The sequence below is a fragment of the Misgurnus anguillicaudatus genome, chromosome 25, assembly GCF_027580225.2.
Source record: "Misgurnus anguillicaudatus chromosome 25, ASM2758022v2, whole genome shotgun sequence".
NCBI classification, from domain to species: Eukaryota; Metazoa; Chordata; class Actinopteri; order Cypriniformes; family Cobitidae; genus Misgurnus; species Misgurnus anguillicaudatus.
This window is the reverse complement of record NC_073361.2, coordinates 22695516-22721748: the sequence shown is the minus strand read 5'-3', so window position 1 is coordinate 22721748 and position 26233 is coordinate 22695516. Positions and strand designations below refer to the sequence as shown.

General features: G+C 36.8%; 1 protein-coding gene across 5 annotated transcripts; it reads left to right on the top strand.

The window, feature by feature from the left end:
• Positions 1 to 1490: 1490 nt before the first annotated feature.
• Positions 1491 to 25205, top strand: crhb (corticotropin releasing hormone b). 5 transcript variants are annotated; one of them, XM_073863668.1, is made up of 4 exons: positions 1491 to 1649; positions 3046 to 3172; positions 10546 to 10643; positions 24282 to 25205. In XM_073863668.1, the coding sequence occupies exon 4, from the start codon at positions 24305 to 24307 to the stop codon at positions 24785 to 24787; it is 483 nt and encodes a 160-aa protein (XP_073719769.1). In that variant the 5' UTR covers positions 1491 to 1649; positions 3046 to 3172; positions 10546 to 10643; positions 24282 to 24304; the 3' UTR covers positions 24788 to 25205. The 5 variants fall into 5 exon arrangements, with proteins under 5 accessions (XP_073719769.1, XP_055038458.2, XP_073719770.1 ...); XM_073863669.1 differs by having other exon boundaries at positions 1495 to 1640; XM_055182483.2 differs by lacking the exon at positions 10546 to 10643.
• Positions 25206 to 26233: the final 1028 nt, after the last annotated feature.

The window sequence follows — 26233 nt, the reverse complement described above, 5'->3', positions numbered from 1 at the left end:
AAATGTGAGAGTCCACAAACATGAGGATAAAAAAATCTTCGATTTAACCACTTTGCTCCTTTAATGTGTGGTGTGCCATGACGTGTCAAAAACAGCACACCACACACGAACAGATTATCAACCAGTCTCGACTGGGAATATGGGAAATCTCACAAAATCTTGTGAGACTTCAAAATAAGCATGGCGGACAATATGCAGGAAGAAATTTCAATGATGTTTGTAATGATTTTCACAGAAAATTCAGTGAATAAAAATAAAAGGGTTTGGGTGAAGTCGTGGACATGTCGGGAACATGGTCCATCTCTGCTGTCCACATCAACTTCACTTTGTGCTGCGCCATGACTGCTGCTGTCTTCCATCATCTCACTTTCTGATTGGATATTGTTTCGTTTTAGGTGATAATCTCAAGAGCGTGCGCACGTTTATCCTCGAGGTTCCCCCCACACATCAGGATTTAAACATGTTTAATATTTACGATTCACGATCGGGGCAGCTCCGACATTCTTCCGATCAGGTTCGGACACTCTTAACACACCTCACACCAAGGGATAATCTGATAAAATAATCTGTAGAACCATCAAGATTTAGCTAGGATTTTGGAAGACCCAAAATCAGCCCGATTATCTTTTGCCGTGTACCCAGCACAACCTGAAGTTCAAAATAATCACCTATGACACAAATATCACAGATAAGTCTTGAAAGTTTTTACTGACCTTATGATAAAAAAAATGATTCACTAAACTTCATTATGTGAAGGCCTAATTGTTTGTATTTATATTTATATTAATCAGTGTTACAGATTTTTGGACTATGCTATAGGCCGAGCCTTACAAAAGTTAACCATGTTTTTTTTTGTGGTAAAAGTGTAGTAACCATGTTTTTGGTGTAGGCTATTAATAACTATTATCAAAACTAGAGTTTTACTACAGTAACCATGTTTTTTTAACTGTAGTAAAACCATGGTTAATTTTCGTAATTGCTCAGTCTATTTTTAATTGCTCAACGTTTCCCCATGGATTATCAATATTTAACTAGATTTTAATTTCTTAAGAAAAGCAGCATAAAAGAAGCTGAGATTAAGTTTCAAGCAGTTCCAGTCACACAAAATGCTAAAATGTATACCACACTAACATAATGCAACTGAGGAGCGATTCAGTGGCTACTTTCTGGGAGAGCATGCAGTATCGGTTTCCTGATAAAGTTGGCTAGCTGTTTTAATAGATGCATTAAAAAAGATCAATTGCAATTCTGAATGCAAATATTACAATAAGACATAAATATTTTTTCGCGATTAATAAATGCACTTACATTTTTGTTAGATTTTTCGCGCGTAGTTCTGTTTACTCTTCTCGTCTGCACTATCATATCTAACAGAACTAACACTAGCACTACGTGCTATGTTTAAGCGGTTTGTCATAATATCCCTCCGCATTATCGCATACGGCGCGGAAGAGGTAATGCGGTCAGCTCTCTCATTCACAGCTTAACTTCCAGCTTTAATCGAGTGTGCATGCCAAACACAGGAATAATTCACAATCAGCGAGAAAAGCTCTCAATACGTAATACACAAGTAAAGTTCAAAGTAACGAAACAAAATAACTGTTGAGAGGAAGCGCGAGGGGAACAAGTCAGTCAGAAAGGTATTTAATGTAAGTTATTTATTCATGTTTTGGGGTATATTCTTCTAGATAAGCAGAAATGTCAGAACTTGTTAACTAAATTTTAGTTGTTGTTTTTTTGCCACAGTTCTGATTTGGTTTAATATTAAGTTACCACAGGTTTAAGTATGTTTTTGGTCACCTTGTGTTACATGAAATCCTGAAGTGTTATTTTATTGTTATTTTACAAAAATTGGATTAAAACATATATTTAAGTTGTGTGCCAATTTAAAGTGCCTAATTTTACATTTGGTAAAGCTGTGAAATAAAAGTTATGTAAGATTTTGTTTGCTTTAGTTATAAAATATAATATTATGTTTTGGGAAGTGTAGGTTTGAGGTAAAATCAGCAGTTTCTTATTTGGGTCCTGTTTAAAAAAAAAACTGTTCTTAAATTAAGTTGGCATTACAATTACAGTAGTTGGCATTTCTGACTACAGTCAGTGATTGGCTCAAAGTCTATTAAGCTGGGTTTCTAGGTGGGTCTTAAACCAACAAAGCATCTGCCAATAAGATTAATGGGATTGCAAATAAAAATTAAATGTATGCAGGCAGTATAAACCTGCATTATGAACAGCTTACTTTTGTTATGGTATCTAACAGTGTAAGTAAAGCTCCTGCATAGCTCAGTGGTAGAGCGTTGTGTTAGACGGTGGTGTTTTATTTTTAATAAAATAAATCTATTAACATATACATTGTAGTTGTGGTGCTTTTTAATTTTTAGATGGGTGCACCTAAATTTTAGCTGGTGCTCCTAACTCTTTAAAGTTGGGAGCACCAGTGCTACCAAATAAAAAAGTTAATTTTGAGCCCTATTGTTGCACAAAAGGTCAGCAGTCTGAACCCAGGGAGGATACAAATAAAAAATGCATACTTTGTTATGCCCTAAGAAGTTGCTTTTTATAAAACCACCTGCCAAATGCATAATTGTAAATATAAAATATAACTTTCTAATTTTAATTTTACTTTCCAGTCTTGCAATTACAGTAATATACTGTAAAATACTGTATTTTTTAACACTATCTCATGGCAATTGGTACATATTTTACAAGGTGTCTAATTAGTATTAATTTATAAGATCACATTCTTACATTTTTGTACAATTTGCTTGTGCCCCTGTGACGTTGGGGTTAGGGGTGGGGTTTCGTTATTGTTTTTTATGATAATCGTATGTTTTTGTAAAATTCACTTTATACGAATGCTTACAAATTAGCCAACTTGTAAAAAAACTTACACATTTGCATAAAATAAGGTTGGTAATTTTTCCCAATTTTCGAAAGCAACATACCTTATATGCATACGATACGGCAAATTCTTGTGTCCGGCTATACCAACTTGTGACCATACTTACATTCTTCTGCCTAATAGACAATTAAACTTATTTCCAGGTGATGTCGCAGTGGATGGCAGGTGATGTTTTGAGGGTGTCGTGATTAATGCTCTGTCAGGAGTTCAGGAGAGAAAGTGCTGAAGGCTGAGACGTCTGATTTGCATATCTACTCTAAATAAAAGCTGGTGAGTCATTGCTTTCAAGAGTGTTAAGGCGCTCTGTGTGTCAAGTCCTGTTGTGCTTTATAGATATCATTATGCGCTCATGGGAATGCCACTACAGTAGATTCACGTTTACGTACAGGGTATACACCAAGAATAAGAGGTGGTTGGCAGCGATGGCCACAGGCAACACGTGTTGATTTCTCTGGGCTGAATGGTTTAAACTTAAAAGTTAAAATAAACACACAACTGGGCAATTCAATGCTGTTGTATTTTCTGATGGTGTTTAACCATGCAAACACCAGATCATATATTTAAAGGAATAGTTCATCCAAAAAATGTAATCAAGAAATTGAAGAGCTCAGATGAAAATCACTCTAAGTGTGTCTGACACGTTTTTTTGTAAATTTTTGTAAATTTGTAATTGTTTTCAGACTCCTAATGGATTTTTCTGCCAACAAATTGGTATTTATGATTAAAGGGACACTCCACTTTTTTAGAAAATAGGCAAATTTTCAAGCTCCCGTAGAGTTAAACATTTGATTTTTACCGTTGTGGAATCCATTCAGCTGATCTCTGAGGCTGGTGGTACTACTTTTATCATAGCTTAGCATAATTCATTGAATCTGATTAGACCATTAGCATCGCGCTCAAAAATAACCAAAGAGTTTCGATATTTTAACGAAAAATTTAAAGTTGCGATTTTCTAGGCCAATATGATATAATGCTGTGCCTAAAAATAGTCCCCAGCTATTGAAAGTTACCAAAGGGAGCTGTGTTATATCATTGCGCCTGCTGCACCCATGTTACGGCAGCAAAGTCCTTGATTATTACGCCAGAATGAGAGTATAGGTCCTAGCCATATCGGCCTAGACAATCGCAACTTTTAATTTTCCGTAGGTCTTAGTACACAATGTAACTACAGAAGAGTCAAGTTTTAAATAGGAAAAATATCTAAACTCTTTGGATATTTTTGAGCGCCATGCTAATGGTCTAATGAGATTCAATGGATTATGCTAAGCTATGCTAAAAGTGGTACTGCCAGACCCGGAGATCAGCTGAATGGATTCCAAAACGGTAAAACCCAACTGTTTAACTCTAGGAGAGCTAAAAAAAATTCTAAAAAAGTGGAGTGTCCTTTAAAGAAGATTTGAAGCGATGAACGTATGAATGTATAATACGTGCCGGCCCGAGAGCATTCGGTTAATAACTTTTTTTCATTTTTGATAGCGTTTAATGGCTTTCGCATCTGAGTTCCTCAATTTCCTCAATTTCAGTTATTAGAATTCCCCCTGTTGTACGATATAAGAGTCAGGGCGAGTATATTCTGACAGATGTATTTAATTTGGGGTAACTGTTCCTTTACGGTTGCCTGAAATTGAACAACAATGCATGTACAGCCTTACATATCAGTATACAGCAATATACAGTCGAGCGTACACAATGTGAATCACAGCGCCTCTTGGCCATGATTCATGACTGTACTTCTGCTATATTGCCAATGGAGTCATTCGTGGTACAGCTCACTGATAATCATGGGAAATCAACAAGCTACTCTCTTGATACTCCACCATAAAACATAAAGCACAGCATAACAGAAGTCTCTAAATGTAACTGCTAAGCAAGACATGACTCACAAAAAATATTTTCAATATCTTAATTGTTTAATATCTCTTCATCTAGACACCAATGCACATTTGTGGAGAGCAAATGGTGGCTTTTGCTTAAGGCTTATTTTTTCTTAAATGTTAATCCTCCTAATTAACAAACCTTAGTTAACTTACGTTTCCTCTATAGTTTCAGAAAAAGGATTTAGTTTTGTCTCAAACTGTGTTTAAAACTACTAAGATCCCAAAGCAATTAAAGATCAAAGATATCAGTATGATTTACTGAGCTATTTTTTTAGAGCTATTTAAAATACTGTTATTACTCTAAATAGTTTTTGCATTACAGTAATTATATCATTTCACAAGACAAAACAAAACATTTAATGCAAAATGTATATGTATAATAAATAAAACATAATTGAGATCTTTATAAAAACTTCCCCTAGGAATATAAATGATACATTAGCAGACCATAACCAGTTCATTCTGATTACTGGAGATTTGAAAACTGTATTATATTATAAAGTTACATATGTGGCATGTAAAATAAATGCGGCATTATGATGCTGGCACGCACACTTTTTCCTCAGGGCAAGAAAATGCAGAGGTGTTTCTTATGTGTTTCTTCTGCTCTCATGGGCATTTATACAAAGCCATACAATTCTTTGGCATAGTTATTTGGACACATAAAACAGGAATTTAAAACACTTTATAGATGAAAAAAAAACTCCTGCAAAAGACACATCAAAACATTTGGTCCCACTATAGACCATGGCTGTTTCTCAAATTGTGTTCTTTAGCGATCTTGCATCCTTGTGATCTCGCTCTACGTCATCATTAACAGTATAGTTCAATTCCAATTCTCAAGAACACAAGTACAGAGGACGCATGAAAATACCCGGATGTGTTCTTGATATCGAGCATGCATCGAGTGCAGACTTGCGTGCTGAAATCTGGGGAGGTCTGGGTAGGGTTGCACCAGTCGTTCATAAGTTCTTACTTAAACTGGGACATGAAGTCCAAACTAGAGGCTTAGTAGCTACTAGCTAGTTTATAACTAACTCTTTACTTTATTCGGTTGCACCATTTGTTCTTAAGGCAGAACTTAGCAAGTAGGTCGTAAGCTCTCCGTAAAGTAATGCGTTGTCGCATAGAATGACGTCTATTTTTCTTAACCCAATCACAAGCCTTATAATGGGAAAACAGGAAATAGTTTGAACAGTACGTAATTTCAAAATCATTCTTGACTCGCCTAAACTGAAAGTTAAAAAAGATGTTAAAGCAAACGTTATCGAACTCAAAACATTACACTTTTAATTGAAAATATCTATCCCATGGAGGAGACAATAAACAGGAAGAAATTTTAAATCTTATTTTAATTGATGGATACACAGAAAATTAAACAGTTCTTGAAAACTCGTTGACAAACTTGCGGCTCTTCATAATTAATTACGAGCTCATTGATGTAATATATAATCTGGCTGACATCTTATTCCAATTGTTATTCATGGACAGAGGCTTCCGTAAATATTTAGTTACAAAGTATTGTTACGTTTAATGGTGCAACCCAAAAACATTTAGTAGTGCGTAAGTTGTAACTTAGTGCCCATTTATGTCGTAACTAAGCTACGTTGTAACTTAAGCACAGCTTGTGCAACCGGCCCCAGGTGACCAACAGGAAGATTGCACACATCTCAATTCTCACAAGTGCGTTCTGTGTTCTCGCGACCTTCGGAGTTTGTTCTTCCAAGGTCGCCTGGCAAGACCGATCTCCACGAGAACGCAAGTCCGTTCTTTGTGTTCTTGGAATTGAGAAACAGCCTTTGTCTATATCTGGAATTGCAGGTCGAATCTAAGGACTTTTAGTGAATATGTAATATTTTTTTAAACATTAATATAATAAATGTTCTAAAGATCTCAAAATTAAACATAAAAGTATACGGTTTAAGAATTGTTTATTTTTAAGCCATTTTAAAAACACTCACTTGTTTGATCTCATTTCAAGACTGTTTATGGAATGACATTTCAAAAGCCTAAGGAGGCGTGCACACCAAAGCTTTTACGCCCGCGGTCAGCGTATGTTTTCAATTGTTTCCCATGTAAGCTTGCCGTTTTTCGAAAAAGCCAACAGCTAGCGCTGAAAGCCAGCGCTCCGCAAACTTTGTGTGAAAAGCTCAGCTTGTCAATATCAGTTCTACCATAAAGACTCAGAAGGCAAGTGAACGTTTGAATGACATTTATTCCATGTTGAATTAAAAGACAGAAATTCGAATCAGTCTCAAAATAAAAGAGATGCTTGAGTCTCGTAAGATTCTTTTGGCATATGCCCCGCCTTTCGTCCGGGTCTAGCTGTAGTCCGGCAGATCCTGCCTGATGTTGAAGGCAGGGGCGGAGCCTACCCCCGGACAAAAGAACAGGGAACAACCTGGTGGTGGTGGGGAGGATGGAGGTGAACTTCAGCTACGACACCTACGGGCAGCAGGAGAGAGTGTTAGTTCAGCGTTTAAATAGTCGGCATTGAGCTGTGATTGGTAAGCCGATTTTATGAATGAATGACGTGGTATTAGAGTCTTCCTGGTAGAACTTACGCTGACGCTTTCATTTCTCACATGGCCGTCCAATCACAGTGGAGAAGGGGCGGGACAAATATCACAACAACCAACTGCCGCATTGTACAACGACGATAAACAAATCAGAAGTATCACAGCAACCAAAGGGCTCAGCTGAAGAAAGCCAGCGCTCAGCTGAAAAAACAGCTGGCATTCGGTGTCCTCCAGGCATTTTCAGCCGCAAAAAAAAGCTGTGGTGTGCACACCCCCTAAGTCTGAGGTTGGATTTCCAGGGAGTATACAGTTTTATAGCACAGGCCTGTTGAATGCTTCATTCTGATTGGTTGACATATGTTCTAAGGGTGTGCATTATTTTTTAGTAAACACACAGTTATGTAGTAGTTCCAGGTCTTTTGACCACATTATAGTGCCATATCACTACGCAAAATTTAACTAAAATAGCTGAATTATTTATTTCAACAATTAAGTAAAGCATAAATATATTTGTGGTAAAGATAAAAATAAATTGAAATGATAAATTAAACAATAAAAAAATAATTAAATAAACCCTGCGGAGCAAACAACACAAGCAGCGGTACTCACATAATATTACTTAAACCCATCATTTCTCCCGCTCGTGTTTTAATGAAAGCAGAGGGACTTGAAGTAATCAGGACAGAAGCGGTTGAAAGTGGACAAAACAGACTCTCGTCCACTTGTGATCAGATTGACCAAAACACATCTTAAGTATAAATGTGCTCTTAAATGAGATGCATTAGAAATCAATCCTACTCACAATAGCATTTTATGGGAAAAAACCTGTCAAATGTTTTAAAACACCTAAACAATATCTTTATGGAGTGGTAACCGTGGTATAAGCAGAATAAATGACTCCGGTCCATTAATAATACACATCCGCGGTGTAACGGATGTCGTGTTGATGCATTACCACCTTGGGTGTGCATTATTTTTGAATAATTAAACGTCCCGTTGTCATCAATTATTCCTTACTTACTGTGCATTCTGGCATTTTACAATTTATTAGTCAGTCATTTTGAATAGCATCTGTCAAATGCATCAATGTAATATGTAAAATATTAATACATAAACAGTTCAGGTTCTGCAGTGTACTTCATAAGAGATTATTATTGTTCATTACTGCACGTTGTGCCATGTTTGCTGTAAATGCAATAAACAACATCTTCATTAATTGCACTAATAAACCGCTAATGTGAAGTGTGAAAATACAATTAGAACAAAACAGGCCTTCTTGTTTTTACATCAACATCTTGCAGTCATTGCTCAGTAATGAGATAAACTGATATAAAGCGTGCGCTTTTTATAGGGAACACTGGATCTCCTGAGACGCTGGCAGCCTTCTCAATTTTTAGACACGTCAAAGGAAAATTCAATTCGCTGTATTTATTCCCTTCATTTTCAAAGACTGGTAGAGATCCTTTTTAGCGAATCGACATTTTTATTGATTCACTGCCACATTCTTTCCTCATTTTAGAGGAAACATCAAACTTGTCTTTTCCCATCTTGATGTTAAAAGTTGGAAAGAGGTCTGGAGAGAGGACACTTTTTAAGCATAGACTATAAAGATGTGCGCGCCGGTCCCTCGAGAGAGGCTGACTCATCCAGCGAGTGCCAATGAGAGCCTGTTAGTAATATATCGATAATTCCCATGCACAGTTTGACTTTGCTGGCTTGTTATTTTAATTGACCGCTGACACATGTTGCTATTCAAGATGTCAGGTTTGTTGTTGGCAGTCACTGACATAGTATTACCAAGTGAAAAATAAACAGTACACTTATTGCCGTGAGAGATTTGCAGAGCATCTCAATGTCTTCCCCTTCTATTTTGAAGACCATAAAGTACGCTTTTTCACTGAGAGGTTTCTATTTGATGTATGCTCGTTCGACCCACATTGAATTGATTGATGACCCCACATCTTAACATAAATGAAACATTTTAGTCTCTGTAGATATCTCACATTGAGTATGAATTGGAATTAGATTTTTTTTAATAGTACATTTTGTAATTCCTCAATTCCTTGCCTCGTATGAATGAACATGATTTCATGACTGAGATCCTTGACAGTCACTTCTTAGCATTATTAGCAACTTTAATGATGGCGATTCATTTACAATGTAAATCAGACTGATTGATGAGTACAATCCTTTGCTCTGATGATCCATTCAGTCTGAGATTCACATGGAAAGCTCAAAGGATCAACCTTAGAGCTAATGAACACCAATTAGTGCAGGATGTGACTTTGCGACGCCTTTGTTTAGGTGCATACTTAGCAGTTCTTAATGAAAAAGTACGACCATGTGTTGAGAAATCCACATAATGATGCAGATGGAGAAGACCGAGGAGACCTTTTCACACACCAATTAGACAATTCTTTAATGGCACTGTTCTATGAATACTTTTCTAAAGTAATTATTTCAGGAGGTTGTTAAACTTGTATGCTGCGCTGTGACGTATATGAAATTTCACGTTTTGCCGAATGGCCTTTTGGGGAGGGGGCGTCCTGTGCGCTGTAGCATGGCACCTTGATTATCCGCTCAGACGGATGCAAACCCAAAGTGCACCCATCGGAAGATGAAATTAGGCTGATTATGCAAATAAATAACACAATGAAGCTATGTAAGCGTCTATGACTGATCGGCCCCCATGTGCCAACATCGGTGAAATGGTCAAGATTTTTGGTGGTCATTCATCCACAGTGGTACATCTAGTGACCATTTCCCACAATCCTTAGCAGTGTGGAAAATACACATATAATCATGTTAAGCAAAGAGGATACACAATAACACACATGAAGAAAAAAATGGATGGCGGAATGAAGTAGAGGATTGGATGTTATGCTTAGTCGTGTCGTGTGTGCGTGTTTGTGAAGGAGCAGTGTCACGGCAGGTCATCACATTCTTTGAGTGGTCACCGAAGAAAAGGCCACAAGTTATTGATTGTGTGTCACTGCATCATGATCAAAGATCGTCCAGAAACATTCCTGTGGGACTGAATGCCCTATGCCACCAGATGAGTTTGAGGACTAAAGATGTGTTACTTTTGCTCAATGATAAAAATGAAGTTCTATTTTTAGATTTTGAAGATGCAAATTTTAAAACTTAGTCAATCTAATCAAACAAACTGTGACAACACCATTTAAGGTGCAACACAAGACTGAAATAAGTATATTTTTTGGCTTAAAAATATTTATTTTTGTTGCAGAAGCGTTAAAAGCCAGGGTTTGCGAAGTTCACAGTTTTCCTACGGAACTTGAGCTGCTTGCCACAAAGTAGGCGGCATGATCAGCTGTCAATCTTAAGGTATGAATTTTTGTTGTGAAAATACTGTTTATGATTACTACTTTTAAGTGATTTTCAAGAAAAAAATATGTGTAATGCATAACTGTGGGTTCACACCAGACACAAGTTCAACGATTTGCGCGTTCAACAATTTGCGCGTTCAGCATTTTGCGCGTTCAGCGATTTGCGCGTTCAGCGATTTGCGCGTTCAGCGATTTGTGCTTTAAAAGATTTGCGCGAGTAGATTACATACAAAGTCAATGCAAATGACGCGATAGGGGGCGCGTTTGCTGCAAAACATGCGCTATTCGCCTCAAACGCGTCTTCGCCCAATTGAAAATACTCAATTAATGCGAAAAATTAGCATGACACGAAGTTAAATCCCGCGAGTAATTTAGAGCGGTTAACGTGATGTCCCGCTTTTGGTGTGTACGTAGCATAACAGTGACAGTACATTACATATATTACAAGTATAGTAGTGAAATATTTTGAGTTTTGGTATTTGGACATGAGACATCAGGTTGGTTTTGTTGTGAAGATCTGGTATTCCTGTTAAGCAAATTATTAATTTGATAAACAAACTTGTATGTTAATGTTGTAGTCTGTGGACAGAGGAGTAGCACCTTTTAAAGGATTACTCCACTTTCTTAAAAAAATCCCAATAATTTACTCACCCCCATGTTTTCTAAAATGTTTATCTCTTTCTTTGTTCAGTCAAGAAGAAATTATGTTTTTTTAAGAAAAACATTCCAGGATTTTTCTCAATTGAATAGACTTTATTGGACCCCAACGCAGTTTTAACGCAGTTTAAAATTGCAGTTTCAACGCAGCTTCAAAGGGCTTTAAACAATCCCAAACGAGGCATAAGGGTCTTATCTAGTGAAACGATTGCCATTTTCGGCAAGAAAAATAAAAAACAGGCACTTTAAAACCACAACTTCTTGTTGTGACGCACCAGCACAACCTCACATAAATCGTCATGATCTTGAAAGGTCAAAGGCGAAACTACCGCCCCAGTGTTTACAAGTGTGGAGAAGAGGACCGTTCTGACGTTGTTGTATGTGGAATGAATTATATTAATTAATGTCCTTATGTTAATTTATTGTTTCAAATGGTCCGCAAATATGCGTATATGTAACCCGAGACCTTTCGACGTCATGACGCATTACGTGAGGTCGCGCTGGCGCATCACACGGATAGTGCAAGATGAGAAGTTGTGGTTTTTTAAAATGTTTATTTTTCTTGCTAAATATGCCAATTACTTTGCTAGATAAGACCCTTATGCCTCGGTTGGGATCGTTTAGAGCCCTTTAAAGCTGGGTTTAAACTGCAGTTTTAAACTGTAAACTGTCTTTTAAAGTCTATTTAAAGTAGAAAAATTAAGTTTTCCTGAACAAAGGAAGACATCAACATTTTTGATGACATTTTTCTTTTTTAAGAAAGTGGAATAATCCTTTAACTGAAATTCTCAATGCGATGATGATATCATCTTTAAATCTTTACTGCTTATAACAAATTCAGCAGGCCAGGATGCAACTCCTTAAGGCATTCACAAAGGCACCTTGTCATACAAAGAGGTGCAAACAAACATTGATGTGTTTTTTCAACAATGAGGCATTTTTAAACAGTGCTGCTTCACCCCATATGCTGTCAAACTGCAAGCAAAGCTGTAGGTCACGATTCACTGAAAAAACATGTTAGTCATAGTTGAATATTGTGTTTTTATCTTCTGTTTAAACAATCATTTGGTTTACAAAACTGTAAACAATTAGATTATGGTATATTCATTAGTTTACCTAGCCTTTCATTGACAAATAGTGCTCACTTTTGTCAATAAGGCACATTCTATAATAAGCCTCATAGTGTATGCAAATAAATGTTTGTGCTGAAAAACTGATTATATAACCCGGCATTGCTATTTCTGCACATATAGCGTGTTTAAACTGAATTGCATGTTTTGAAAATAAAACTCGGGTTGTTTGTTCAGCTAATTCGCAACAGGATGCCACTGCATAAAGATGTCAGTGCCATTGACTAAAATATATGATAGATTTTCATGCAAAACACAAACTCTTCTTGTGAGGGCTACTCATGTCATGTCAGCTTATATCAAATCATGTCATGGACAAGTGAAGAATGCCTTGTCAGACCCAGCAAATTGCAATGGCAGAACTGTCAGATTCAAGGATAAAAGGCAGGGATCCAGCACTGTCTGTGACAGGTACTGTGAATGAGACAAGGTGAACCAGAGAGGGACAGGTGCAATGGGGCATGCCATTCCTGACAGAATATCTATGCCTTCACATCATTTCAAGGTGATACAACAACTCAGATTTAAAAAGGCAAGTAATAAAGAGTGTAAGGATGTTTGATCTTGGCATTGATAAAGATTTTATTGTTTTAGTGTGCGTTGACAGGTGAATTAAAAATTAAGTATTTACCCCCGTAACAGGTAGAAAGGTTGCAGGTTACAGAGTTGCTTTTGAATTTAGGGTCAAATAAGCTCACTAATCATTAAGTATAAGCTGTCTAGTTTGGAACTATAAATGTTGGCACCATTTAAAATACTGACAAAATACTTTTTGTAATAGGGAAAATTATTTCACAAACTTTTTAAAGATGAAAGATAAATATTTGGTGTCCCCAGAGTATGTATGTGAAGTTCTAGTTTAACATATCATATATAGATACATTTATTGTAGCATGTTAAAATTGCCCCTTTGTAGATGTGAGCAAAAAGTGCCCTGGTTGGACTGTGCAGATTAAAGGGCGGTATAGTCCCCTTCTGACATCACAATGGGAGCCAAATTTCAATGACCTATTTTTCACATGCTTGCAGTGAATGGATACTAAAACTAAGTTACTGGGTTAATCTTTTTCACTTTTTCTAGGTTGATAGAAGCACTGGGGACACATTTATAGCACCTCAACATTGGAAAAGTCAGATTTTCATGATAAACCCCCTTTAGTGCACAATGTTTAAAAGCCAATGTTGACATTTGAAATCACCTAAACATACACACCCCTACCCCAATAGAATCTGGACCTTCTTTTGAAAGGCCCGCCGCACAAATACGCAACCCCGGCAAGGATGTCGGTAAGTAGACACGTCCCTTACTGCTGATTGGCTACAAGTGTGTCTTGGTAGTCAGCCCGACTCCCTTTTCCAAAGCGTTTTTTAAACATTGTGCACTCCGCCTTTAAACACAGTCGAAAAATGATCCCTAGCTCTCAACGTGGAGGTGGACTTTCAAAAAGTACTTTTCCCTTAAAGAGTTTATATTAGCACCTCAGAGGTACATACTGGTACCAAAGACTGCATATTAGTAACTCAGACCTTTAGTGTGTTAGGCCCTGCGACAGCTTGAGACCATTTTTTTTATTATTCTAACAGTGGGCTTAAAATTATTTATTTAAATGATTTATTTATTTAATGATTTATTTATTTTAATTTAGCAAATTCTATGCTGATTTATAATCGTTGATTATATATGTATTTTGAGGTTCAACTTCGAATTAACTATAATTTATTTATTTATTTAACACATTTAAATGCAACTTTGTTGATGGAAGTGCTGCACAATGACAAAAATAAAAAATCGAATACACACACAAAACTTACATGTAAATAGAAACAATTATAAAAGGTTCCAAAATAAAAAATCCCCTACTTCATAGGCTCAAGAGATGATTCTTAAACTGCGACCTAAAAACCTCTAGTTTGGAGCCTGTGGAATTTAAAGGGGCAAAATGTTTCACAATTTAGGAGCTACTACGGAGAACGCCTGATCTAGGTCTGTCAGGATTATGAAATTGGCTGACGGTTAATTGTTTAATAAATTGTTACGATTATGCCGATTAATAGCCTGTTTATTGCTTTGACATTTAATTCTCATAAATTTTTTTGTTTATGAAATAAACACAGATTGTTGTGATTATTTAAATTAAATCTTTTGCAAGGTTTATCTGGCAGTAAAAATGTATTCACATAACACTTTTTTAAAAGTAATCTGATCTGGTATCGTTTATACAGGCGGTGCAGCTCCCCCTTGTGTTTTTTAGAGAGATGTGCAATCATTGCGGTGATCTGAAATTATCACGATGAGGTCAAACAATTGCAATGAGACGATTATTTAATCTTTGTGACAGCCCTAGCCTGATCACCCTTTTGACTTTTTTTGTACTGAGCAACAGCCAACAACAATATGTTCGTTTTTGTGGACAAATTGTGCTTTAAAAACCAATAATAAATTCTTAAACTCAATCCTAAACTGGACTGGTAACCAATGGAGAGAGGACAGCACAAAAGCAGCACTAACTGCAAGCTGCAGACGAGTTAATTACCGCTGACAGATCCTTGCATAGAGAGAGTTACAATAATCCAGTCTCAAATTAATAAAAGCATGAACCACAATCTCTAGATCTTTAAAACTAAGAAAAAGTTTTGAAATTGATTCTAATCTGATAAAAGCGACTTCTTACAACTTTGATTAATCTGTTTATCAAAGCTAAGGGAAGAATAAATTAAGGCGCCAAGGTTTCTCTCAGAGCACTGGCTATCTTTTCTTAAAATTTTGGAGGACCAAATATGATTATTTCAGACTTTTTATTAAGCTGAAGAAAACTGTTTGACAGCGAAACTTTAACCTCATCTAGACAGACCAACTGGGACTGCAGAGACAACTCATTTCCACCTTTAAGTTATAGATAAGTCTGCATGTCATCTTGTGATACAAAATGTCATAACGATGACATAAGGAACCCAACGGGCACATATACAAAGAGAACAACGTAGGGCTTAAAATAGAGCCTTGAGGCAGGCCGTATTTTAATGAAACCAGAGAGGATGAAACATTTGCGAAAATAACATAGAATGTTCTAATAGGGCAGTGCTTCTCAAATAGTGGGGCGGGAATACTTTTTCAGGAAGTGTTTTTTGGGCACTGTCACAAAGACATTACACCCCAATCACGCTGATAAGCCGCTTGAGTTTTTATTATTATTTATTGATTACATTTAATTTAATTTTTCAGTATCAAACGGTCAAAAAATATTATACTTTAAACAAGGATTGATTTTTTTTCAGGCAAATTGATGCATTTTAAGTCCTTTCTGTTACAGACTAAAAAACAATGTTAATAAAGTTATTCTTTGCTGTAAGTTGATCGATATTTATTTTCTTGTGTTTTCTTTAATGTGATTTTTAATGTTCTTTAATGCAATTTAATGTAAGGATACAATGTTTTGCAGATGTGTCATTTTATAGATAAATTATACTATTTAGAGTCGCGGCAGAGAGTTGGGGGGGGCGCAAAATGTTTACTTCTTCCTGGGGGGGCGTGACAGAAAATAATTGAGAAGCACTGTAATAGGGGGTGGCAGAGTACCTCAGTGGGTAGCACTGTTGCCTCACAGCAAAAAGGTCCCCGGTTTGAGCCCCAGCTGGGTCAGGAGGCCTTTTTGTGTGGAGTTTGCATGTTCTCCCTGTGTCAGGGTGGGTTTACTCCAGGGTTTCCTCCCACAGTCCAAAAACATGCAGGTTAGGTAACATTGGAGATACCCGTTCTCCAAAGTGTGTTTAGATCAACTTGTGTATGGATTATCAGGGTTTCGCCATGAATATAGACGTATATGCTGGAGTGGCGTTAAGAATAAACAAACAAACAATCTGAAAGGAATGCGATTTGTGTCTTCTTAAAAATAGTGTACCGTATTTGCAGACAATGTCAAATATGCATCAAGGATTGATTTGACACATGAATGGTCACATTGCCCTACAAATGGATTTTGATCAATAATATTCAATAAATTGCTGAGATCTTGTGATGGCCACTGTCAGGTAACGACTGCGAGTTAGTTTTAACTAAGACAGCCTTTGAATGAAACTACCATCAAACTCCTTCTGTAAAACCAAAACAACAAAAGCAGAGTGCTAAAATACGTCTGAATAAAGGTAGACTGCAAATAGCATTCATATTAGCTGGTGTAAATTAATACATTTCTTAATGTGGGTGGCAGAACAAAAGATTTTACCTTTGAGTGTACATTCAAAGGAAACCTTTTTCCTTCTCCACAATTACAGACGTGCCTTCCCAAAATATCCATAACACAGCTAACAAGAAATAAAAACAGATAATATATTCATCCCATGTTTGACGCTGTAAGATTTAGAACATCGTGGCCTAAGGGGGCGAAAGTGGGTCTCTGTGCCCTGACCCCATCTGCTTTTCCTGACAGCCAAGAGCTTCTTATGTTTTAAGAGACCTCTTGGACTCAATGAAATGTCCAAATAGAGCAGAGTTTGGATGCACGTAAAGGACAGTTGCTTGATGGGGTTGCTGTAACGTGTTTTTTTGGAGCACTCTGCTTTTATAACCTTCCACTGGTTGGACTATAATCCTGGCTGACATTTACGTACCCATGAGCAATTGGATTTTAACAAGCTTATTAGAACATAGGGTACAGCTAATGAATTTCGACATGTCTGTCAGACAGTAAAGTTTACACCACTTTTGCATTATGATTCAACTCATGTTGGATTAAAGCACAGTTCTTTTGATGTGAGCAGGTTGCTTTGTTGTTTTTGTCTCAATATCTGTACAACATGTGTACAGTCTGATGATTTTGAAAGGACATTTCTCCAAAACATTTAGTCAGACAAATAGCTGATTTAAGTTTTAAGAAATTCAAGGCCATTTAAGTTTTTCTTAATTTTACTACTTTCAAGTGAACCCTGGGACCAGTGGCGACTCGTGACTGCACTTCCGAGGATGCGCTAAATTCATAATAAGTGTTCGGATTGTCACGTGTGTGGTTCCCTTTTCCAAAATATGTGTCATGCGTGTGGAGAGATCCACGTGTTTTGTCAAAATAAGTGCCTGTTGGAGACACGTCAAAACCGTTTATGATAAAAGAGACGCTCACGTTCCCTAAATACACGCAAGACACTCCCTTAACAGTAAACTCTGATTACGCATGAGATTGTGCGAGTATCTGGCACACGCGAGCGTCTCCTTTCAAGTTTAAGGCAGCAGGCACTTATTTTTGCACGACACGTGATGCACACACAATCTCCCAAAGCGCAGAACACATACCCTGAAATGACGAACCACACACATGACGGGCTACATACATGTTGTGACGAACTTCGCATCATGCGCTTCAAAAAAAAAAAGAAGCCACCAGCCGCCACTGCCTGGGACACAACTAGTCTTTTTTTCCAAAAATATAAAAATATCTTTAACGTTTACCTCTCTATCGCCATCTCTGTTTGAAACTTAAAACTGCAGTTATTTGCAGAGTACATTTCTTAGAGCAGATCTGCCATTATTGACATGACAGAAGTAGATCCTTAAAGTCAAATATGTGAAAAAAGTCATCTGAACAAGTAATATAGCTGCCACGTTTGTTCTGTCTAAATGAAAACTTAAATCTTTCAACGTAGTGTTAACGTTAATGTCTTGTTTAGAGGAAAAAGTAATTTGTGCACCACTATTTAATCCCTTCAGATGTTGAAAAGCCCTGCTGATATTAACTCTCAAGGGTGTCATGCACCAAATTATTTTTAAGTGTTTATGAATTATTTTATTGTTATTCTACACACAATAAAAACTCACTTAACAGTCACATGATGTCTGTAATTGGCTGTAATGATCATCACTGCAAAAAAAAAGAGTATTAAAGTGTTGCAAACTAAACGCTCTTCCGCCATACAATATAGTTCTCATTTTTATCTTCTTAAAAAACGTTTTATTTTGTCCCACCATATACTCGTGTAACTACTTATGTAACAGCCTTTAAATAGGGAAAACATTTAAATGTTAGGTGGATTCTTAATTCATCCCTGTTTGGATGTTTAGATAAAATTATTACGGATTTTTGCATTCAATTTTACCTCATATGTGAGCATGTGTGATTCCGAAAGAGGCGTGACTTTGGATGGCGATTTGACTTGAGGGTGGGATCGTGATTTCATTGCTAGGCGGCTACCGTTAGCATTTTTCCAAATGTGAAACCCTACCTTTAACTAACTACACATTACCGTACTGGGGGATTGAAAATGTTCTTAGCATTTCTTACATGTTTTAATTCCTCAGATAGCCAAATGCAGCAGCAACAGCAAAACTTGTGAGCGCGCTCAGACGCTGAAGTCTGCCCCTGCCTCCAGAATAAAGTAATGTAACATGATCAAAACACTATCAAAACGGCAAAAATTTCTGAAAAGTGAAAAGGATGCAGCAAAGAATTGATAATATTGTGCATATTAAACAGATTAAAAGAAAGTAACAGATTAATGGATGTTTCTTTGATTTTGAGGTTGCATGCAAAATCCATTTAGCTCAAAAAACCGAGGGGGCACATGCCCCCTTATTTTCAATGGGCATGACGCCTCTGGTTACTGGGTCAAGTTTACTCTTTTTCACATTTTCTAGGTTGATAGAATCACTGGGGACCCAATCATAGCACTTAAACATGGAAAAAGTCAGATTTTAATGCCATGACCCCTATAACAACCGATAATTTCTCAGATGCAAGGATGTCATAAATTGACAACTTTACAAAATATTCCCCAGGTGGTCATCACTTTAAACTTTACAGATTAAACACTAATATCTAGATGGCAAGTTTGTTGGGCAAGCTAAAAACTCTTCACCATCCGCAGCAGAGGGTCCTTTACTTTGTTTATGGACGTGATGTAATCACGCAAAAAGTTCAAAAAGCACAAGTTATATTTCCTGACACGATCATGTCAATTATAATTTATTTTACAATTGCAAATCTGCTTTCTTGCAAAATTTTAACTGAAAAGTTATGGATTGCAGCTTTAAAAGATTCAAAGCAATGTACAGGGGTATAAGAATAATGACACCATGGTGTGTAGTTTTGCACAGTGCACACTAGAATACCAACACTTCATTACAGGAGTTTGGACACAAATAAACACATTATTCCACTAAAAATGGGTTTTACATTATCAAACCACCAAAAATAGCTTTCACCTGATATGCTGCCTTTGAACATCCAAGTATGCCGTTCTGAAACTTCGCCATGCACATTAATATACAGCTAGAACCAGGAGGGAGCCAATATATGAGTTCATAGAATTCAATTAAAGACACCAATTCATATCACCAAACACCCCATTGAGAAGATAGATGAGCTTTTCTATTAAGTCCGACCACAGTCTATTTGAAGCGGGGAGATCAGCAGGTTCTTTAGGCCTCTTAAAACTCATTTATAGTACTGACAACCCATATTGATATCTTAGTTGACCAGAATAGATTGTCTCCTGAAAACCGTGTGTGTGTGTGTGTGTGTGTGTGTGTGTGTGTGTGTGTGTGTGTGTGTGTGTGTGGCTTAATTCTGTCGAATGATTTTTAATTCACTGGTAAACATATTGACATATGCTTCCAGAAATCATATGTCAATACACACACACACACAGTGTAAAACTACACGCATTGGATTCATTGTGTCCGGCCTTAAGCACTTCTTGTGTTGTCCACTCACAGACATTGATTTGAAATCGCTGTGACATCGGTGACCACAAGCGAATTTTGCAGCGAGGTGGTACGTTGGATTCGTGTCAGGAAGCAGCCGCATCCCGTGATGGGACTTGACACCAGGCCTGAAGGGGAGGAGGAAAATTGCTACACTTCTGGTTGCGAAAAAACACATAAGCGTGCGACCTGAACGCTTTATGCGTTCAATCAAAATGAAAACTCCCGCGCAGGGAGGAAAAGTAATCGCTCTAACAAATAAATGAATGATATGAATTGTTTCAGAGATTTAGTCCAACTTCCAGGATCATTACGGCTGCGCTCCGTGTGGCGAATTTAATAATAATTAATTTATAAAATGAATCACCGCAGTAAATTTGAGTGGATTAGGTGCTCTGAAAGGCTGAAAATAGAACAAAGATGTCTGTCGCCTTCCTCATCTGTCAGCTTTATCGCAGATGGATGCAGTCATTATCCATAATAACATTATTCTTGGGGAGAATCCACTGTTAACCGACAGCTCTTATCCATTGAGTCTTCCTCATCCCATAAATTATAAATGTAATGGCATTTTTCACAAATATGGTACAAATTGGTGTCTTTTAAAGCATTAAAGGCACATGTAGAGTTTGTTTTTGGTTATTTTAGATAAACTATTATCTAGCAGAACCAGCTTGAAACCTTTCACATTCATGCAGACTTCTTTATCATCTGCCTTAAAATATGGATTTGGGCCTGTCACACCTTTACAATCATTTCATTAAATCCTAGTTGTATGCGATGTGTGACACTCAAGAAACATCATTTGGACCATTTCGACAGCACAAAAAACAGCTCATATAATATTTAGTTTGACCTCTTGAAGCTGACATTTAGCAACTTCTGCAGGTTATCTGCTTTTACTTTGACCATTTGTTGAAAGAAAGAAAAAAGAAAGTGGAAAATGCTTAAAAGTCGCCTTTACCTTTCGCAATAAAAAGATAAATTTCTTTATTTTTTAAAAATAGAAACACATGAATGGAAATCCCCAATGAGGAATTGCCATTAAGAGATTCAAATCTCTTCTGCGTCTTTGCATAAGATAAAGGAATACTTCACCAAAATATGACTTTTTTTCATAATTTACCCTCATGCCATCACAGATGTGTTATTGATGTGCTGCCATATTTGAACTCACTGCACTGATCTCTATGTTGCCATGGATACGCAACTTATCGATCACTAAATAGGCTCGAAAAATATTAATCATTTTCTCTCGCAAACATATCATTTTGGTTCATAAGAGATTTATTAACTCACTGTTGTCATATAGATTACTTTTCATAGATTGCTTTTTGAAGCTTCGCCCTCATAGAAGATAACAGCAGAGCATTTTAATGAAAGATTAATGCTTCTTTCTTAAAAAGTCATATACACTTAAAAAAAAAAAAGGTGGGTTATTTTCAACCCAGCGTTGGGTCAAAAAGGGACGAACCTAACCGCTTGGGTTCTAATTTAACCTATGCTGGCTTGTTTTGACCCATCTTTGGGTCAAATATAAAAAAATTCTGGGTTAATTTAACTCAATGGCTGGGCTTGACCTGTTTTGACCCAACGCTGATTTGAATTTATAAAACGGGCAGTTCTGGTTCTTCGTTCTGATTGGTTGAAACGCGTTCTAAGCCGTGATAAAATACACCGGTAACCCCACAGTTCAAACCACATTACATAAGTATCACTGCTGCGCCACTGTTGCTGCGTACTGATTTATGAAAATAAACACCACAGTCTTTAATCATATTTTGAATTTGTCTACAATTGCACAATTAATGGCGATATCCAGATAAATGTCAATAAATATTGTTGAGTCATCTCGTCGATAAAGAGAAAACGTTGTCTGAGGAGTTTCTAGCTCAAGTTCATATGTCCGCTATTATCCACTAGATGGCGATCTTACCCAACTTAAACACTGACGCATTCACTCAACACTGAAAACACAGCGTGTAAGTTTTGATGGCTTTGAATCTGATCTCATACAAAAGTTCTTCACAAAAATGGAATTATCTCCACTTTTAGCTGAAAATTTGAGAGGTGATAAGAGAACAAATGAAGGTAGGATGAAACTTTTTTTAAAGCGGATGGTCTGTTCTTTCATTTGATATATTTATGTTTATTTAAAGAAGATACTTTTTCTGGAAGGCATTAAACTAAAACTGGGTGGCAAAAAAACACGCTGACGGGGAAAGAGTTCAGCATGCTTCCAAGCATATTTGATCATCACTTCAACAGTTGCACAATATAAATGTTAATGTATAAATGAGATGAATGGTGATTTATAAAATAAACACCACAGTCTTAAATCATATTTTCATTGTGTCTTTGCTGCATCTCGTTGGTTGGGAACTGCGCTCTGTTTCAGTCACACTTGATTCTGAGGAACTACTTTGTTTGGAGGAAGAGTAATATTTGTACTAATATAATTACAACTTATTTGTTTTTTATTTTAATTAAATCCCGCTAATGTTATGCATATGAAGTAACCGTTTTATAAACGCAATAAACCCCTCGAAGCAGTGGGGTTACAGTGCATTTTATAACAGCTAAGGGGCGTTGTTAACCCACTGCCTCTTGGGGTTTATTGCTTTAATAAACCATCAGGATTTTGAGAGTGTACACTTGGGATTGCATAAAGTTGAGGAAATTATGAGTGAATTTTCATATTTTGGTGAACTGTTCCTTTAAAATGTATTGGCTGAAATGGTATTGGGTCACAGTCTGATTGGCATGCAGAAAGCAGGTGTAGGGCTCGAGCCAAGTGTTCCATCTCCCTGTCTCTCTCTCTCTCTTGGGTGTGGGGGGGTGGTTAGCACTTGACAGCAATGACTGCAAGAGTGACGTCGTCCTGCCGCTGTGCATCTGTAATCAAGGGGACCCAAAGCTTTGTACTCTGGGTAAGTGACGCCCACTAGAACCCAACTCAAAGTTCACCTCGCCTGCGTGACTGTGGCTGCAACAACCGAAAAACATGAACGGTTGCATCTGATGCACATTCGTGTGCCATTGATTTCAAGATGGAAACGACCAATGTATGACAGAGCACCAAGAAATTGATTTCTGTAATTGCAACACTTTAAAATGTATTTCTGGTAATTAGAGATGAATATATAATTAAGAAAAGATGTTAAGTATTCAGTAGCATTAGTAAATGTAAAACATAAGAAAGGGTTGCAGCCGTGCAATTAAGATTAATAAAAGTCATAAAGTTTTGCCCATTTGATCAATTTTATGGATGGCATTTAAAGTAGTTATTATGCTTATCAGTTATTTTAAGACTAAAATCATAAATATTCACAGAATAGGACTTGGGGACGCAATGTCAAAATAAAAGATTAAAATACACAGGGTTTTATGCATCTCTGAATAAAAGACGCACACACGCATGCACGCCCCTCGATGACTCATTCAAAGAAAACTCTTCACTTACGTTCATTCAAGTCAACTCTTCCTCTCCACTGCGCAGACGCAAGACACTAAATGCGTGACACTTGTCGCTGCCCGTGCCTATATAAATGCAAACTCGAGCCTTTCTTTGAAGAAGTCCTAAAAGTGACAACTTGGGCAGCAACTGGAAGACACCCGCGTCTCGCAAAGTTAAAAAACCATCCAAGGATAATATCAATTACGCATACCACAGGTACGCAGCATCTTATGTGGATTAATATAGTTTATATTGATTTTAAGTCTTGAATAACAACAGTTTACACCTGTCATTTAATTCTCGTCAAATTGCAATGCTATGGAACGGATTTAGTTACTTATTTGTAGTAAGCATCAAACTATCTAACCTGTGCGTAACAGTGTGTGGATTTAGAAACATACTTAATTGTGTAATACAAATATTAATTATAATATGAAATAAATTTTTGATTATTGTTTTATTATAATAAAAGTGCAGTAACTGTTTATTTTTAACAGATTGATTCCATTATTAATTATAAATCTAGTAGTTGTAAATTTTACTACCATAAATGATGGTTACTGTATTAAAACTATGGTTACTTTGCGTAAAGGCAGTTAATATGCTTTAAATTATTTATGTTCTTGATCTTCGACCACCATCCAGTGCGCAAAACAATTGCTCAGAAGTAAAGTGCGCATAATATACTCACCTTTCCCGCAGGTTCATTTCGACACTTTTTTGACATGAAGCTCAATGTCCTCGTCACCACCGTGGCTCTGCTCGTTGCCTTTCCATCACCGTATGAATGTAGAGCCATCGACAGCAACCAGCCAGGCATGGACCCAGATGGAGAACGACAGTCACCGCCACTTTTGGCGCGCCTTGGAGAGGAGTACTTCATCCGGCTCGGTAACAGAAATCTGAATTCCCCTCGGTCCTCACCAGACGATTATTCCGAGCCATCCCAGTATCCCAAACGAGCACTGCAGCTCCAGTTAACGCAGCGTCTGTTGGAGGGGAAAGTTGGAAACATCGGCCGCCTAGATGGCACTTACGCGCTTCGAGCGCTCGACTCAGTGGAAAGAGAGCGCAGGTCCGAGGAGCCACCGATTTCCCTGGACCTGACCTTTCATCTGCTCCGAGAAGTACTAGAGATGGCCAGAGCCGAGCAAATGGCCCAGCAAGCTCACAGCAACCGCAAAATGATGGAAATATTCGGGAAGTAACCACGAGCTCCATCTGCCAAAGATATTTTTACATTTAGCACAAACATGAATATTCTGTACCATAGTGCTGCTTTTCCATCATGATCTATTTATACCGGTGATTTATTTATTTGTAGATATTTCAATGAAGACCTATAGGTGTGTATGGCCATGATTCAGATTGCGCAAAACTGTCACGAATCTTCATTTGTTATTGTATTATGTGATCATTCAGAACTGTAGATGAAAAAACACAGTGAATTTCTTAAAAAATACAATATTTTCAAATACTGTTTAATTTTATTTTATCTCACAAACCTTCATTGTAACATACAGTACATTGTTTAAGTTTGTTAATAAACTAATGAGCAACCATTGATTTTTGTTGTGCAAGAGAATGTCTTATATTTATATTTTTCAATAAAACTTTGAAAGCCAATTTGACAGTTTTTGTCTAGATTATTGACGTATGAAAATGAGTTAAAAACGACTTAATAGACAAATAAATATTTAACATTTAGTAATCAGTTAATGCAACATGTTTAAAATGTGCAGCACCCTGTGTTAAAAATTCTACAGCATTACTATATTATCATGAGAATATCATTGACAAAAGAAACATCAGATTTACTTACCAAGACAAATTTTCTATTTAGAAAATTATATTTACTAAACCATTTTAATAATTCACATTTACACCTTTCTAGTGTCAAAAATGAATATTACGTAGAAACATCTTGTAGACATATCAAGTTTACCTTTGATGTATAAAGTTAAGTAATGTAACAATTTTGTAATGAAAAAATGGCTCATAAATAATTATTAAACACACACACACACACACACACACACACACAATATATATATATATATATATATATATATATATATATATATATATATATATATATATATATATATATATATATATAAATACATATATGTGTGACCTATAGTGTATTGCCCCTAAACTGGATTCTCCATTCAATATACTGACACAGATGTTTGTCTCTCTTCCTTCATGACACAGATGCAATTCAAAATTTAAAGCATCCATCCCAAGAGATGACATTTATTTGGCACTTTCGTTTGGAAAAAGGTTATAGGAAAAAACCTGTACGACAAACTGGGTTCATACAAAAATAAATAACCAATGCGTTACCTCTATCTTCACAGTAACTGGATATCTTTTATATCCAAGTCTTTCACTGAATTTCACTGAACCACGTCTCAAATTTATTGGGTGAAGCACCAATAAATGTGCTGACCAGTTATTATTCACTTTTTGGCTGTGTTTGACTAAAAACCTTTTAGTAGAGGTGAAAGCAACAACATATTGAGATAAGGGTTGTGATTCCTTGGCCTAATTAAGTTGATTGTAGATATGCTCAGTGTGAAGCCAGACACAAAGACACATCGTGTCACCCATCACTGGGCCAGAATTGATGGATTACGCAATGTCCTGAC